This window comes from Anser brachyrhynchus (assembly GCF_964034855.1).
Source record: "Anser brachyrhynchus genome assembly, chromosome: 14".
In the NCBI taxonomy this organism is placed as follows: Eukaryota; Metazoa; Chordata; class Aves; order Anseriformes; family Anatidae; genus Anser; species Anser brachyrhynchus.
The window spans coordinates 177516-195197 of NC_137709.1; the positions used below are offsets into that span (position 1 = coordinate 177516).

At 39.9% G+C, this 17682-nt stretch overlaps 1 protein-coding gene across 3 annotated transcripts in view; it reads right to left on the reverse strand.

Annotated features, from left to right (window-relative positions):
- KDM3B (lysine demethylase 3B) overlaps positions 1-17682 on the reverse strand; it is a 57282-nt gene that overhangs the window by 8574 nt on the left and 31026 nt on the right. For all 3 annotated transcript variants that reach the window (XM_080555225.1, XM_080555226.1, XM_080555227.1), the window contains exons 16-22: positions 16160-16426; positions 7553-7724; positions 4680-4770; positions 4464-4594; positions 1454-1573; positions 814-953; positions 286-462 (exon numbers count right to left, since the gene is read on the reverse strand). In XM_080555225.1, the coding sequence (XP_080411351.1) occupies positions 286-462; positions 814-953; positions 1454-1573; positions 4464-4594; positions 4680-4770; positions 7553-7724; positions 16160-16426 (1098 nt within the window). The remainder of the gene's footprint in view (positions 1-285; positions 463-813; positions 954-1453; positions 1574-4463; positions 4595-4679; positions 4771-7552; positions 7725-16159; positions 16427-17682) is intronic.

A 17682-nucleotide genomic window follows, 5' to 3' on the forward strand; every position in this document is an offset into this window, starting at 1 on the left:
ATTCTGTTCCCTATGCTGAAGTTTTACTATGCAGAAATGTTTTCCAACCATTCATTCTAAATATTATTTTCTTAATTCTGTCACACTATAGTACACATCATTCAGGTATTTTTATCATTTTTACTAACATAATGACAAAGATTCAATTCAAACAGATCCTGTAAGAACTGCATACACAGAAAAACAAATCAGCAACAATAACTAACAGTTATTTGGAAGTCACAGTTCTACTGTGCTTCTAATTCAATTCGATTTGTCAATATGGCCTAGAGTTGGCATACTTACCTGATGGGGAGCACCAGCAGGAATGAACACAGCATCTCCTAGGAACTGCACTATTGCCCAACCTTGTACACCATACTCATCATAGAGTCGCTTACGTAAGGTCTGGTCCAAGTACCAGCTTTGGTCATGAATAGGGTCATGATCTGGGGGATTTTCTTGGCCTTGCTCTTCTCCGACCTAGGGCCAAGATACAAGATAAAAAAGAAAACGAACCATGACACAGTACCTCGATACTGCTGTCTCACAAAAAGCTCTGTACCAAAACACATACCAAACATATCTTTAAACTATTTCAAAGTGGGATGCTACTTCATCAAGTTCATTTAGGTCTTAACTAGCATGATATGCATTAGTAATTAGCATGAAGATCCTATACCAGGCTAAAGACCTGTGGAAAAAAAATAATGTCTTCAAAGACAGTGTAAAAATATGTATGCACTTGATGTCAATAGCAATTTGTATCATTCAGCTGCTCTAATTAAGCTTGTCAAGATACCATGTAGGCTCAAGACTTTGTCAAAAACATACCTTCCGGAGAAGTTCCCTTATCTTTTCAGCATCCTTGGCAGCATAGATATGCCACAATGCTCCAGGTTTTTCTCTTCCTTCATGGATTCGCTGCTTTGTTACATCATCAGCATCTCCCTCATCAATTGTTTTCAAAACTTCTGAAAGGGGAATCCACATGAAACCAATATGATTGTGAAGCTTCTGATTTTTGACATACAGAACAGGAAGTAGCCTTTTGAGACACTAAATCCAGCCACACTGCAACCGCTGCATTAGAGTACCCTTTCTAAGTGCCTCAAGCTTCACCTTAAAATTCAGGAAGTGTGACGATTGACAACTAATAAGAAAACTCAGTCATGAATTCAAACCGAACTAGCTATAATTATTCAAATATAAGGAGAAGAAAAAGTAACCTTTCTCCTACTTTCTTGAGGCACATGCATCTAATTTCTATGAAAGCTCTGCTTCTTTGACAGTTGGGAACCAATGAAATATTACTGCGCTTTTAAATACACGCTGCAGATGTAGCAAACTAAAAATATAACAAAAATATTTGGGTTATGTCTCTCAGTTACAATAAGCTTAAGCAACAAAAAGTATAGTTTCACATATACACTTGATTTTTAATGGACTGAAAACATCTTTCCTCAAACATTACCATCATCATGGGTTCCTTCCCCAATGGGAATTCCAACGTACACCATGACATTAACAGCATCAGACACATCCAAATGCAGATTTGTAGTACCAACTCGTCTGTCTTCTGCAGTGATTAAGCCTATAAAATAGTGTAAAATAAAATAAGACCCTATTTAAGCTTCTAAAAAATTAACCTTATTGAAAAAGCTCTCTAATCTGCTGCCTTTATGCAGCAATGAAAGCAGAAACCAATGTCAAGGAGCAGCTGTAGTAATTTTCATGTCATATATGGCATAAGTAAAAAGTTTACTGAAAAATAGTATTTTTATTTTTAAATAGAAGCAGCAAGTATAGTTATGAGAAAACAAGCATTTTAAAAACAGACTGAATTTGTACTCAACAATTTTGTCTCCCTGAGGGTCATTTATATAATCTGCAGTAGGGAACTTTGCTTTTGTAATACAGGTAGGTAGTATGCGTTCTCTGGCACTGACTTCCTTCGCTTGGCAGTACAAGAGAAACCTCATCTGCTATAACTAGTATTAGCAGCATCCTTTGTGTACCACATCATTGGACTGTCACAAGTATACGCCTCCAGCAGTTAATTATTTTTTCATACTTAGCTGTAAAATCCACATGGTCCACTGAATTCACAGTAGTTATTGTCCAAATCATTGTTAACAATTCAGATTACAATTTAGTAAAGGAAAACACCTGTAGACTCTCAAGTGCTTATACCTTTACACTCATTCCTCTAAAGCGGCTATGAGTAATGGCTAGAGTGAGACTTCAAATGTTTACTGCTTAATTCTTTCACTTTCTCACATAAGACATTCTCCTCTCTTCCTCTGATCCTTCAATGGCACTCTCTCTACTTTTTGTTTTACCATCTCCTCTAGCAAGTATCAAGGGAAAGAAATTTAACAGATTACAAAAACGTCATATCAGCAAACACTAACAGAACTATGACCGTGAGACTACCCATTGTGTTTCAGAATCACCATCACAATTATCTCTCTCTCATTTAAAATGTAAGTTTTTGGGAACAGTAGCTCAACTCACCGTACAGTACCCACCATAATCAACCACAAACAACTAATTTAGACAGTTTTAACATGGATTTAGGAAAGCACAACTAAAATACAAATATGGATAAACATAATATGTAAGTTCAAAAAACAGACTGGACATATTCATAATACACAGATTAATTGCTGACTTCAGGTAAGGGTTCTTACAACCTCCAGACCCAAAACTGTGCTTTGCCAGTAGTAGTAGTTTATAATAAAAGAAGGGTCATTCTTTCCATAGTTATTTGCTACTGATCTAAATCACGCAGAGTATGCTGGGAAAAGCATCATCAATGTCAATTTTTACATTAAACAGTTTAGGTATTTATATATAAAATTGGTCAATATTTAAGGGTCCTATACACACAAAACTTGTTGAATAGAATAGGATTTCTCCATGGTCAACTTCTATAAATGTGTCTTTTTTCAGGTAACTGAATATCACTAAGAACTAAGCTTCAAACACAATTTTCCCATCTTAATGGGAAAAAATGGGAATAGTCCTTGAAAATGCTAAACACAGGAAAAAATTTACCTCATCATTAAGAACTTCCCTATACCACACATTCAGAAAACAAAGTCATATTTACGATTGAAATACATTTAATACACTAGAAAAGTTCACCATGGACATTCTCATTCACCACGGGCAAACTTACTGTTCCTACTCCTAGTTCCCCCCTTTATTTTATAATGCAGCTATAAAGTAAAAAAGGTACAAAAACATTTTTGCAGGCAGACCTAGCTAAATATTTTCTTTCTGTTTTGAAGTAAATAAAGCATAATACTTTCTCTCTTTGGACTAAGATATATACATCTAAAGAGGATCAAATACTAGAGGGTTATATTCCATGCTAAAAAATACTATCAGCATTCCCTCCATGAACTGTTATACAGTGGAAAAGAAAATTTGATATTCAAGATAAATTTAACAAAATGAATCCACTCCTGCTGCTGTCAGCAACTAGCAGTATAAAAAGAAAAATTAAACTTTACTTATTACTTTGCTTCTTGCTGCACTCTTAGTTTTATATTGCTTAACTAGGTGTAGGCTCTTTGGTGTAGAGCCTTCATCACTCAACTTATGTGTCTAATAATACATAAACCAAAACATTGGACACCTTTAAATATTGTAAAAAAACACTCACTTTACCTAAGTTCGTTATTCCCGCCCCCCCCCCCCTCCACTTCTTAAATCCTTTATTTGTGGTCATACAGTTGTGCTAAAAAAAAAAAAAGCAAAGTAACCCCACAAACACATTCTCAGAAATACAAAACATTGGCTTGCAGCATAAGTCTAACCTACACCTGATTACTGAGTTAAAACATTTTATTCCAAAAATATGAAACAATAAATCTTTCGTGTCCTCAGGTGACTTGTTACTCTAGCCATATATATATGATTGGAATTCAAGATCTTAAAAAACACTGCATCCCTGTATCTTAAATACTGAAAGAGCACTAAAGAAATTACTGTACTGGGTTTACGTTGCAAGGTTTTGGTAGCAGAGTGATGCAGGGCTGGCCTCTACCAAATGAGACCAAGGGCTGCTCTGTATTACTGGTGGTTCTAGCCAGCTCCAAGACAGGCTTCCCTCAAGCCCAAGCTGAGCCCATTTAACCACTGGCTAATTTTCCTTTCAACTGTAGCACTTGATCTCAAAAAGATATCAACTTTTCATTGAATCCTGTCTCAGTATTATGCTTATTATATGTATTGAATAATAATTGTTTGCAAACTTGTATCACATTGCTTGGAAACTACAACACAAAAAAAGGCACATATAAGAATCAGAGGACTAGCATAGGAATAGATCACACGAAGAATGCAAAAAAAAAAAAAACAGAAGTGTGCTATAGGATAAGTTCTCAAAGTTCTGATTAATGCCAGTCTTGCATATGCCCTCAAAATAATAGAAAGTCACAAAAATCAACATCTTCAGAAATACTCTCACATACCATAGGCATTGTACATTTTGGGACCCAAGTCGGGACGGACAAAGTAGCTTGGCAGCCTAGAGGCCAAATTCAATCTGCCATCCCTCTTGGTATATTCAGGAAGAGGAAGATTTTCCATCAAGTCCTCAAATCTAGAGAGCAAAGAGAACAAAAACATGCTTTCCTCTGCTCTACTGTCAATATATCTCTAGTGCATTGCTGCTAAGGTTTACTTACCTTGTAGGCATCATATCTCTAAAGTCCTCCCCTGGAGGCCAATCCTTTAACTTTAGTACCATTGGCTGACCATCATCTGACCTGAGCCTCTCTGTAAGAAACAGATTAAGATTTATTCATGTCATTTTTATATTTTTTTTTAACACGACACATGACCTTGGTTAAGCTATATGTTTTTTGTAGCAAGACCTTTTACATTGCACAGCAAAATGAGTCCTGATTCTTGGGGGAGCACTCACAAGTATTATCATACTACAACCAAATAACAGTGTAACAATTAGACAGCGGTTGTGTCATTATCTACAGCAGAAGTCTAACAGATCTTGCACAGCTACTAAGTTTTAAAAAAGTTTTTATTCAATTCTGAAAACAAGCTTTTCAAAGCATTTTACCTTACTGCCTTTAACAAAGTCTAATGCTCTGAAATCAATCCTAACCTCAGTATAAAACAAGAAGCCACGATACACCATGCTTAAAGGCTAAATAGCAGGCAGTTACTGAGGAAGACAGACTTTAGTTTCAACATCAAATGCAGTTTGCCTCAGATGCTAGGATGGCTATGAAAGCATTCTGAAGTGCATACATGTAGCAGTTTAGAAGACTATGCATAAAACATACAGAGGAAGCAGAGTTCACTCTTTACCAGATTCTTCACAACTCTACAAGAAATCATCAGATGGAAAACAGGACTGACTGCAGTCTGCTACCTCCACATTTTCTTTCCCCAGAAAGTAACATTCTTTATCATTTTCTACCATAGCAAGGATTGTCAGACAAACAAAAATCAGACTGCGTAAGCTAGCAGAGCTGCTGACAGTACTGGAAGAGAAAGTATGTAAAAAGAAACTAGGACTTGGAGACCTGTGAATCACTTCTGCATAACAAATTAACAGGCTGCAGAAAACAGCCCTAGTTTGCAATATAAAAAATGATCTGTTTTAAATGAAAATGAAGAACTGCATATATGTAAAACAAAATGACAGATGTAAACAAAACAAATTCTGATGAGCTAGGCATTTTAGAGAGGCAAGTGAACTGAAAAGCTCAAGGACTTAAATTTAAAGATGTTTCAGAACTTCCCGTATTCAAGATTTTGAATTCATCAAGGATTTTTGTTCCAAGGAAGGATAAGAAACTTGTAGGAAGGCTACCCGGAAAGGACAGAATGAACAGCTACTTGGAGAATATAATGATCTGATAAATTATATGAAACAGAACAAAATTCAGAAATCTGACCAGCAAAGAAAGCCAGGTCTAAGAACGGTCCAAAGTTAGAACTGCCAGAAGTCCACTTAGAACTCACAGATATTAAAAGTAAGAAGCAAAAGATTAAAATTAACTAAAATAAACTATCATATAGCATAATTAAGGGATCATCTCAATACCAGCTCCAAATTAAGAGGCTGTTCTGCATCTCTTCAATAGCTAAATGACAGTATGAAAAAAAAAATCCACATATTTGAGAAAACTAAAATTCATGTAATGCAGAAAAGTCAAAATCATTATATAATTCCCAATTTTTCTGTAAGTCAGTATGTGAAAACTCTGGACTAACAGCAAATAATACTCTTCTAAATTGGAGATTGCATTTGGCTGAAAAACAATAAATGAAATGTATTTAAAATAAACTTGCAAAAATAATAAGGTTTTCCAACCTGGATCCCTAACATTTCTCATACAAAGTGTGGTAAAGGCATTGTCTAAAAGGAATTCAACAGTAGATTTTGCTAAAAAGAACCTATCTAGAGACAAACTAGAAATAACATTTCTTGAAGACTTTCACAAATTACCCTGGCAAAAAAAAAAAAAAAAAAGTGAAAAGTTTGTGAAGTTTGCCAATTACAGTTAATACAGAGAAAGACTATACCATTATATCCCTCTAGGCCATTTACTTCTGAGTAATAATGGAAATAGCATGAAATTTAATGATACAAAATACAAGACTGTGTACTTGGAACCACATTTTAAAAAGCCCAAAATTGCCAGTTCTTTGACTAGACATGACTAGGGAAGGGAATATTGGGATTCTAAAAATCTATAACCTTGTTTGCTGTTGAATAAGCATTCCATTAAGCTGTCCAATAGTTCAAAACTTTTCTCACGTACACATAGTAAATGTGGAAATCATTTTATAGATAACAGTTCTACAACCAACAGCATTGTAACAAACCGTCACAACCCTAAGATGTGCAAATATAAGACCACTGATATAGGTGTGTACAATCTAAAACAGTGTTCCCTGCTTTTCAGAAGCTGTTTAATCTGACCAGCAGAAGACAGAGTGGTTTTATCCCCAGGAATTTTAACTGGTTAGCTTCTACATGCACACTTGACAGAAGGATTTCTCAAAGCAGAACTCAAGCATTAGTAATGCGTTATCACATGAAATATTTATACAGCGTTGCTATTCATAATTTATATAAACTTAAAAGTATTTTATTTAGTTGGTGTGTTCCATCAAGTCTAAGTTTTAGTTTCAAAACCTTCAGTCTGTTTTAGCTTTGCAGGTTCCCTTTAATTTTAAAATAAATGTTGGAAGTAGAGCAAGGGTTGTCAAATCACTTACTGTCTTCATAATGGTAAGTGATGATTAATTTCACTGAGGAAAGTTCAAAAAAGTAGTTTCCCATTAAATGGATCACCTTTTGACATATCAAAATAACATGCCAAAGTTTTCTTTGGCAGCCCAGACTTCATCTTCAATAAAATAATTTCTAGGGTGCGCAACATCTAAGGAGCAATGGCTTCTTTGGATGAGACTTATAACTACCAGAACTTTTTTTTTTTTTTTTTGAGAAAACGTGGAAAAGGGGCAGTTGAAGGTAGCAAGACAGACTGCTCAGTTAAACTCGTCAGCCATAGATATTACTTACTAGATATTATTTCAAAGCCATCCCAGAAGTCACGCACTTTCACGTCTGAAATTATGGCACAGTTCCTGCAGTTCACCAAATCTACATCTTGATCTCCAAATTCCAGGCTGAAAGCTTCTGGTTTCCAAAGTTCTGACTTCAACTTCTTATGGACACCAGATACCAGCACGGGCTGAGAATACAAAGATGCATGCTTACTCCACTGTAACCAAATTTCTTACACATGCAGCCAAACGTTCTTTAGAGCTGAGACTCCTGACTACTATTTTATAAAAGACACCACAAATCTATTTTCACCCATGTCTGTTTTTTGTTCAAAGATACAGCCAGAATCAGAGCAAGCTTCAGTTCCAGGCAATGTGCAGTTACCTTAGAAGCAATGCTATGTTAGACTTCTTAAGGCAAGTGTCTTGGGTTTACAAGTCAAGACTGTGGTAGCTGGGGGACTGCAGGGGTGGTCTCTGTGAGATGAGACCAGGGGCTGCCCTGTGCCAGACATGGACAGTTCTGACCAGCTCCAGGATAGGCCCACCACAGAGCCCATCAGCAATGCTGGTGGCACCTCTGTGATAATGTATTTAAGAAAGGGTAAGAAAAAAAAACACAACACTATGCAGAGGTGAGAAAGGAGCAAGAAAAAAAAATGTGAGGGAAACAACCCTGAAGACACCAAGGTCAGTGAAAGAAGACGAGAGGTGCTCCAGGCACCAGAGCAGAAATTCCCCTGCAGCCCTTGGAGGGGACCATGGTAGAAGCAGGCTGCCCCCCTGCAGCCTGTAGTGTACCATGGCAGAGCAGATCTCCACAATGCAGCTTGTCAATGAGCCCACAGTGATTCAAGTAGATCTGGCCTGAAAGAAGCTGTGGCCCATGGAGAGTCCAGGCAGGGGAAAGCTCCTGGCAGGAAATGCAACCCCATGGAGAGGAGCTCATACAGGAACAGACTTGTTGCAAGGAACTATGGCTATAAGGAACCCCCACACTGGAGCAGTTTGTTCCTTAAGGACTGCACCCTGTGGAAAAGACCCATGCTGGAGAAGTTCTTGAAGAACTGCAGCCCATGGGAAGAACTCATTTTGGAGGAGTTCATCAAGGACTGCATCCCATGGGAGGGACCCCACACTGGTACACAGGAAAAGGGTGAGGAAAAAGGAGCATCAGAGATCAAGTGTTATGAACTGTCTGCCACCTCCATTCACTGTCACCCTGCGCCACTCAGTGTGGGGGGGAAGAGGTAGAAAATGCAGGAATGAAGGAGTGAAGTTGAGCCTAGGAAAAAGGACGGGTGGGTGCAGTTAAGGTGCTTTAGTTTTGTCTTTGTTTCTCATCGCCTTACTCTGTTATTAATTGCCAAGAAATTTAATTATTTTTTCCCAAGTTGCATCTGTTTTGCCTGTGACTGTAACTGGTAATTGATCTCCCTGTCTTTATCCTTGACCCACAAGCTGCTACATCTTACTTTCTCCTCTTGTCCTGTTGTAGAAGAGAGAGAGAACAGCTTGGTGGAGGTCCGGCAATCCTAGGTCAATCTACCTGTGGAATTGTCTTGAGTCCCACGACCCCTGCTGTTTAAGCACAAATGCCACTACCACTAGAAATTGCTAGAGATTTGCACGAGAATATTAAAACAAACTAATATGAAATTTTCATATTCTGATATGATTTTTTTTAAACTAGTTCCCTCATTCTTTATGTATAATGATGGTTCATCATTAACTCTCTAGTACAAAATCAAGGGGTAGAAAAGCACCTGTTTACTTGCAAAATGATTTTTTAAGATATTTAGACTAACCACATACACACATTCCAAACCAAGATTTGAGTAGCCTCTCCCCATAAATGCTCAAGGCGTTTCCTAAACTAACAATACTAGGAAAAAGGTATACCAGACAATCCTCCCAACACTGGCCAAAGACTTTTAAGTTTACGATGACTTGGGTCTCAGTCTCTTTACTGCAACCACTAGAGAGCTGCAAGACTTAGAGAGAAGAGGGGGAAAAAATGAAACTGTACATGGACTATGCCACCTGAAAAACTTTAGGTTTACTGCTACCTATGTTCAAATGACACTTCACATGTCTGTGCAAGGTTGAATCAACTTCAAGCTGTGCCTTACACATTAGCAATGATTTGAAGGTGGACCTTGGTTTTATTTACATGAAGAAAGAGCTAAGTACAATCCGAGGAGCACATATGACCCTAGACATTCTAGTAGTATCAGAGTTCTAGGCAAAGATATCCAAAAAGTTAGAGACAAGCACCTGTAAAGATACACTGTTTAAAAACACCCCAGTAACTAAACACTGCTTCAGCTGGATTGTTCCGTGAAGGCTTCTAACAGGATGAGTATCCATTTTATTCCCTAAATGACGATGACTATTCATTCAAAATTCTCCATGAAGGGGAAAAAAAAAAAAAGAAGAAAAAACCCTTGGGGAATAATAACACAAGTTGCTTTGTTTTTCAAATATATCGTCACGTAGCCTTTAAGATCTAGAAGGTGGCAATGAAACCTCAACTCCAGAAGAGTGAAGGTTAAGAAAACAAAAAGGGCATGTTACTTCAGTCCTGCCAACTTCTGAAAAAAAAAAAAAAAAAACACAAAACCACAGAGTCTGGAAAGGACCTCTTGAGATTTTCTAGTCCAACTCCGCTGCCCTGCTCAATCAGGGTCAGCCACGGCAGGTTGCCTAGGACCATCTCCAGTTGGGCTTTGAATATCTCCAAGAATGAAGACTCCGGGCAACCTGTTCCAGTATTTGTGCACACTCACTGAAGAACTGTTTATTGTGTTCAGGTTGAGCTTCCCTTTTTTTAATTTGTGCCTATTGCATCTTGTCCTGTCAGTGTGCACTACTGAAAAGAGTCTAGTTCCCTCTTCTTCATTACTTTCCATCAGGTATTTATACACATTGATAAGATTTTCCACACACTCCAACAAAACTTCTCTTCTCCAGCCTGAATACTCCCAGCTTTGTCAGCCTCTTCTCACCTGAAAGATGCTTCAGTCCCTTAAATCATCTTTGTGACCCTTCCCTGGACTTGCTCCAGTAAATCCATGTCTCTTTCATACTTAGGAACACAGAACTGGACACACTGCTCCAGGTGTGGCCTAACCAGTGCTGAGTAAAGGGGAAGGACCACCTCTCTTGACACTGACAAAGCTCTTCCTAATGCAGCCCAAAATTGCTATTGGCCTTCTCTGTTGTGAGGATGCATTGCTTGTCGTCCACCAGGATAACAAAGTCCCTCTAGATAAAGCTGCTTTCCAGTCGGTCAGCCCACAGCAAGTACTGCTACATGGGGTTACTCCTCCTGGGGTGCAGGACTTTGTATTTCCCCTTGTTGAAAGTCAGGAGATCCCTCTTGGTCCAGTTCTCTGGCATTCAGGTCTCCCTGAATAACAGCACAACCATCTCATGTATCAGCCATTGCTCCCAAATTTTTACTGTCTGTAAACTTGCTGAAGTCCGTCCCTGTGTCTAGGTCATTAATGAGTATGTGAAACTCAGAGGAGTGGCTGATACCCTTCAGAGGGAACTCAACAGGCTGGAGGGTTGGGCTGAGAGGAACCTCATGAAGTTCAACAAGGGCAAGTGCAGGGTCCTACACCTAAGGAGGGATAACCCCAAGCACCAGTACAGGCTCGGGGGTGACCTGCTGGAGAGCAGATCTGCAGAGAGAGACCTGGGAGTGCTGGTGGCCAGCACACTGAGCATGAGTCAGCAGTGTGCCCTTGTGGCCAAGGCCAATGGTATCCTGGGCTGCATTCGGCAGAGTGTTGCCAGCAGGTCAAGGGAGGTGACTCTCTCCCTGTGCTCAGCCCTGGTGAGGCCACAACTGGAGTATTCTGTCCAGTTCTGGGCTCCCCAGTACAAAAGAGACATAGAACTACTGAAGTGAGTTCAGAGGAGGGCTACTAAGATGATCAGAGGACTGGAGCACCTGTCATACAAGGACCGGCTAAAAGAACTGGGGCTGTTTAGCCTGGAAAAGAGAAGACTGAGGGGAGACCTCATTCATGCATATAGATTTCTGAAGGCAAGCTGTTGAGAGGATAGAGCTGGACTCTTTTCAGTTGTGTCCAGTGACAGGATGAGAAGCAATGGGCACAAACTGAAGCGCAGAAAGTTCCGGCTGAATATGAGGGGGCATTTCCTTACTGTGAAGGTGTCAGAGCACTGGAACAGGTTGCCCAGAGAGGTTGTGGAGTCTCCTTCTCTGGAGATATTCAAAACCTGCCTGGATGCCATCCTGCGCAAGGTGCTCTAGGTGATCCTGCTCAGTAGGGGGGTTGGACTAGATGATCTTCAGAGGTCCCTTCCAACCTCGCCCATTCTGTGATTCCGTGAAATAGTACTCAACCCAATACTGACCTCTTAGTGTACACCACTAGTGACTGGCCTCCAGATGGACTTCGTGCTAGTGATCTCGAATCTCTGAGCATGGCACTTCAGTCAGTTTTAAACCCACCTCCCTGCCCACCTATCTAGTTTGTACTTCATCAGTTTGTTTGATGATGGTATGAATGTCTGAAGAAGGCCTCATCACTTCCTTTTGATCAGGTGGTGGAGAGAACATACTAATCATCATGTTACTCACGTTAGTCCAGTCTACCTGCTAACCCTGACCCGTAAGCTCTCAACTGGCTCATCATCCATTCTCATGCAGTTTCACACATTCCAGCTGGTCTCTCAAACAGCAATACTCCTTCCTTGCTTTTCTTTCCTGTCCTTCCTGAACAGTCTGTACCTATCCCTTGCCATACTCTGTTGCGTTATTCCATCACTTCTGTTATACCAACGAGACTGTGGCCCTGCAACCCTATGCTAATTCTTCCTATTTTGTTCCTCGCGATGCATGCATTTAGTGTGCAGGCACTTCAGAAAGGTCTTGTTGATTTCCAAGAAATGGTATGACAGCTTTCCTCAAAATGCTGTGATATAGACATTTCCTTATTTGGAACAGGTTTGAGGTGGACCCCCTTTCATTTCTGTTTTGTTGAGTATGAAAGCCTTCCTGTTCACATCACCCCACATAGCTTGTTTGACAACCCAGTCAGCTAACTCCTTTTTGTATCTCAAAGCTATCCTCTCCCTCACTTGTCATTCCTAGTTTGTAGCTCTCCTAATCAGGGTGGCCAGCCTGTTAGCAAAGATGCTTTTATCCCACTGGTCTTCCAAGAAGTCCCTGATGCTCAGAAAGGTTCCCATGACAATAAAACCCCAAAACCCTGTTGTTGAAACCAGACGCACAAACAACAGTTGGCTTGCAGGATCAGTCCACCCTTCTTCAGGTACTTCTCCCTCACTGGTAAGACTGAGAGAACCACCTGGCCCACATGCGTTTGACCAGTACTCCCAGAGCCATATATTGACTCTTGATACTGTCCAGGTCTTCCCAGAAGTATTGTTTGTGCCTATGTGGAAAAGCAGCAGGGGGTAAATGTCTGAGGTAATATGTCTAACATATAAGACTTGGCAGTCGTTCTACCATTTCCAATATGTAAGTCCCTGACAAGTAGCAAACTTCCCTAAAATGACAGAGCAGATTATGTTAATCCCAAATTTAAATATATTCCCCGATCACAGTAAGGACTGTAACATTAAAGCAATGGATAGACTTCAGTCATATTCTACAAAAAAATAAGGATCATTGATGAGGAAGAAATCACAGTACCTTTCACAGGATGGGTGGAAACTCCTGCCAGGTAGACTTTAAGCTGATGGATAAGCTAGTCTTCTTCAGCCCAGGCAAATAATGACATATTTTGTTCCCTGCTGTATTCACTTGACCACTTGAACATAATAACAAGAACAGAAAACCTAGTAGAACCCTTCCAGCTATTAAGCAGAGAATTTCCCATGAAAGAAAGAAAATGTTCTCTCTCTAGTGAGGAACACTGCTAGGGTTGCAAGATAAAAAGACAGTAGACTTGTTTGGTATACATTTTGTGCTAGATCTGCTCTCAGAAAACAGGGAGAAAACAAAAACCTCCAACACCACCTTGGAGAGAGAGAGCGGGCGGGAGGGAGAGAGAGCACCTAGCATAAAAACTCAGAAAAGAACATGTTTCTATAAGGATAAGAATCATGTAACAGTATCCCCAGCTGAGCAAGAACTGCATTCAGGACAGCAAAACGCTCTGGAAAAACAGCTCCAAAAAGAAATAATCCTATGGTCTTCCAGTAAAACCTGGGATAAGACGTAGTTTAACTTCTGACAATTTCTAAGACATAGTATTTGAAAAATGTTGCTCATCTTGAATGACACTAGGAGTGCCATTTGTTATCCAAACATTAAGGAAAAATAACTTTCTCTGTTACCAGTTTGGGATGCTACCATGGCTAAGATTTTCATATGGCTCAGATCTAGTGCCTAGGGTGCATTTATGGGGCCAGGGGATATTTAAGACTTTCCAATTAGCCTTTTTCAACCCACAGAACAGGAAAAGGGAAGGTGATTTTTTTGGGGTGGAATTCATGTTCTTTGACTTCACTTTCAAAGGGGCACCTGGGCTGTGGATTCAGTTGAAAGAGAACTGTGACAAAACATAGTTTGTTGAGAGCATCTCTGCTCTCAGAAACTCTGTTTAAAATGACCTTGCTAAAAAACAGCAACACCTGGGTCACCTGCTCTGTCTGGTGCAGGAGTAAGAGTTCCTCTTAGCTTGCTTTCTGCCTTTCAGCAGTAAACTCATGTGAGCCCAACATCACTGGAGAATCCTTGAATAAGCACAGGACTGTTGCTATGAAAGGGGCCTCGGAACGATAAAACCATGCAAAAAGCATCCCTAGCACATTTGGGGGAAAAGCCTAAAACAGAGGTTCACAAACAGTACATAAACGTGACCGTTGTGGCCAAAGCCTCAGAGTCTGCACCAGCTTAGAAGGTGATGCGCACCGGAAGATACACATTCATCTGACAGAAAATCAGTAATCCCATTTCTAGACTCCATCAGGAGAATCTCAAGATTCATTAACAATTAAGGACCTCATGGAAGCATGCAGCATCTTGAACCTGGTGATAAAGCCAGTCTAATCTGCACAGATACCGATGAGCAAGTGTTTTGTCAGTAGCTGCCAAATTATTTAGGATTCTCTTCAGAGGGAGAATATTATTTGCTGATAGATAGAGAAAACTGACAGAGCATACTGACCAGATATTTAACAGCTCTTAGCCAAGACAGGCAGATGACTGACAACACAGGAGTGCAAAAAACCAATCGGAAATCATAATTCAGAAAGATGCAACAGGTTCAAAAAAAAAATGAGGTCCCTGTGCACTCTGGGAAGAATCCAGGAGGACAAGACGACAACTGCAGTTAGAGGGAAAGCTGGCAATACCAGCAGCAGGCTGCATTTCTAGTCAGACAAGGGAGGCACAGTAGACCCTAACATTTATTAGTAGCTGACTAGTGGAATCAACAAAAGGAACTGTTTGATCTGTGGTTGGCGGTGGCACAAGCCTCTTTGCAGTTCTCATGGGTACATGCTAGTTACACATGTGCCTAGTGGATGCAAAGAATGTGTAGTCCCATGGGACATGCTAAAGTTCACTGGGAAGTACTCTTCCACTGTCAGGAATGGACTCTGAGTTCCAAAAGAGGAACGTGAAGCCTGATCTGCTCCTCTGTCACAGCTCAGCAGCGTGTATGTCTTGCGAGCAACCCAAAATAAGTAAGGAATGTTAGTTCCAAGAATATTAGAACAATAACAACAGAACAGCTGACAACAAGAACTTCCCCAGAAGAGAAGATGAGGGACATACCAATCTAGCACCAATGGTCTCAATTCCGAGTAGTCAGTGAAGGTAACAGTGTCAAAGGTAGCTGTGGAACCAAATGCTAAGAACACAGTTTGAACACTGATGGACACCAAAATCCGTCAGTGCTACGGGTATGCTTCCTGAGTAGCAGCAGTTACTTACCCATTTCTTAAGCTTTAGCTTGCCTGACCAGGCCAATATTAATGACTCTCTGGAGAAGTCTAAGAACTGCAGCACTACAAACTAAAATCTGAAATAGCGGCTATGCTGGCAGCAGGTCTAAGTCCTCTCTCTTGACTGAAGACCTCATCAGTCAATGACCACTCAGACAATCCAGTAGCGTGCTCAACACGAGATGCTGAATCCAAAGCAATACTTGGGTTCATACAGGCTGCAGGCTCAGGATGAGTCACTGCCATCACTATACCCCAAAGTTCTGGCAGAACTTGTTTCATGCAGCACCTGTATTCTTGTACATGCTGCAGCTGGGAAGAATGAACCTTTTCCTGAGGCTATAAAGCATCAAGTATGGGGTAGATACATGCAGGAATGAATCATAATGGATTCACTAATGGGCTGTGGCAGAGCAGGTTCAGCACAAATCACACTACAACTCAAAAGGCTGTCAAGCTGAGAACAGCACATGTGCTTGAGTCAGTTCAGCATGCAGTGGACAGGGCTGCTGTGTCCCCTGTTTACAGTGCTACGGTTGAAATCCTTGTTCATCATATGCACCCAGGAGCAACTGGCCAAAGTTTGAATGGACACATTAAAAAAGGTAGAGATTAAACTGTCAGGATACTTTTAAGCTGTAAGGGTTGGCAATTTGTGATCACCCACCTGGCCTTGTTTCCAACACTCCCTGAAGATCTTCCAGTTGTTTTTGTTGCTAGGATCATGAAGACAAAGGAGCCTACCATCACAAAGCCAAGAGTGGGAAGTGTGTGGATCCAGAACATTTAAGCCCATTACCATTTCCTTCACATCTCTTTGCGTGTCAGCTAAATTACTAGCTCGTTTTGCAGCATCAGATGTCTTCTTATTTTCCACCACAGAAGCAATGATATGGTCTAAAAAGTTAGGCAGGCTGGCTTTACCTTTGGCCCCCTAGAAGATGTAAACCCAGAGGTAAGTTTCATCTTGCAACAGCAGACATTATCTGCTCTCATTCAGCTTTCAGTCACGAACATTTTGCTATCAGAAAAACATGCAGCAGTAAACAAATCAGTACAGACACAGGCATATATCCAGTAAGAACAGAAACAGATATGCTCCTGTTTTACTATGGTATAATTTAAAATAACCTGCTACAAGCAGATTGTAGGATTCCTGAACAGGAATGTGAGTAATAAGAAAGTGATGGGGGTCATAACAGAAACAAACATAACAGAAACAACTTAAATGCCTTTTGTTGATACAAGCAACAACTTAACTACATCTCTTATACTGGAAGAAGACCAGAGGTCAAGAACGTGAAAAAAAAATAAAGCACACAACAAATCTGATTAAAGGTGATAAGAAAATGCATACAGTTGTGAGGACAGAGATACAAACTGAGACAGGCCCTCTCATGCCTTGCAGGAATAACTTGCTTTAAAACGTGATCACAACATTGTAGCTTGTACTCAGTGATGAGAGGAGAAAATAGTATTTTTGGATTCACTTTCCTGTAGCAGTGACATATTTTCCCTTAGAGTTACAGTTCCCTCTACTAATAGCAAACAACAATTTTTAAGGTTCCATTCCCCAAATCTGACATGTAGGAAAAAAAATCTGCAATGAGACAAGCCATTTCATCATCTTCCCTCATTCTATCTGCCTGGGCTTTTGGAGTAAGTCTTCTAGGAAGACCTAAGTCTTGATAAATCCCATGGGACCTTCCCTTCTCTTGAACTAAATGCTTTTAAGTATTTCAAGCACCACTGATTTGTTGGTTGTTTTTATTTTTTTAGGGTTATTTCCTCCAAAACAAATTAAAGAGAAACAAAGTATCTTTATTCCAAAGCAAGCCTCCAGAAATACTAAACACATCTTAAATTCATTTACAATCTTACATATACTTGAAAGGCATTTAAGCTTTTTAAGGAACTGATTGCTCACAAGTTTTTGCCTTTTTGGAGAGTATGCTCTTGCAATGCTTTTAAAGATCCAAAATTTAAAGTGAGCTTTTATAGGAATGCTGATCATCAGTTAAACAATTTAAAGGCTATACATAACTCACTTTCTTGGTCTCTGGGAAGGAATAGCTTCTCCATGACATCAGCAAACCAAAATAAAAACTAACAATGAACATCAAAATTCTCTACAACTTTGTAGGGTGGTGGGCCTGGCTAGATATTACATTTGTTTCAACATTTGAGAAT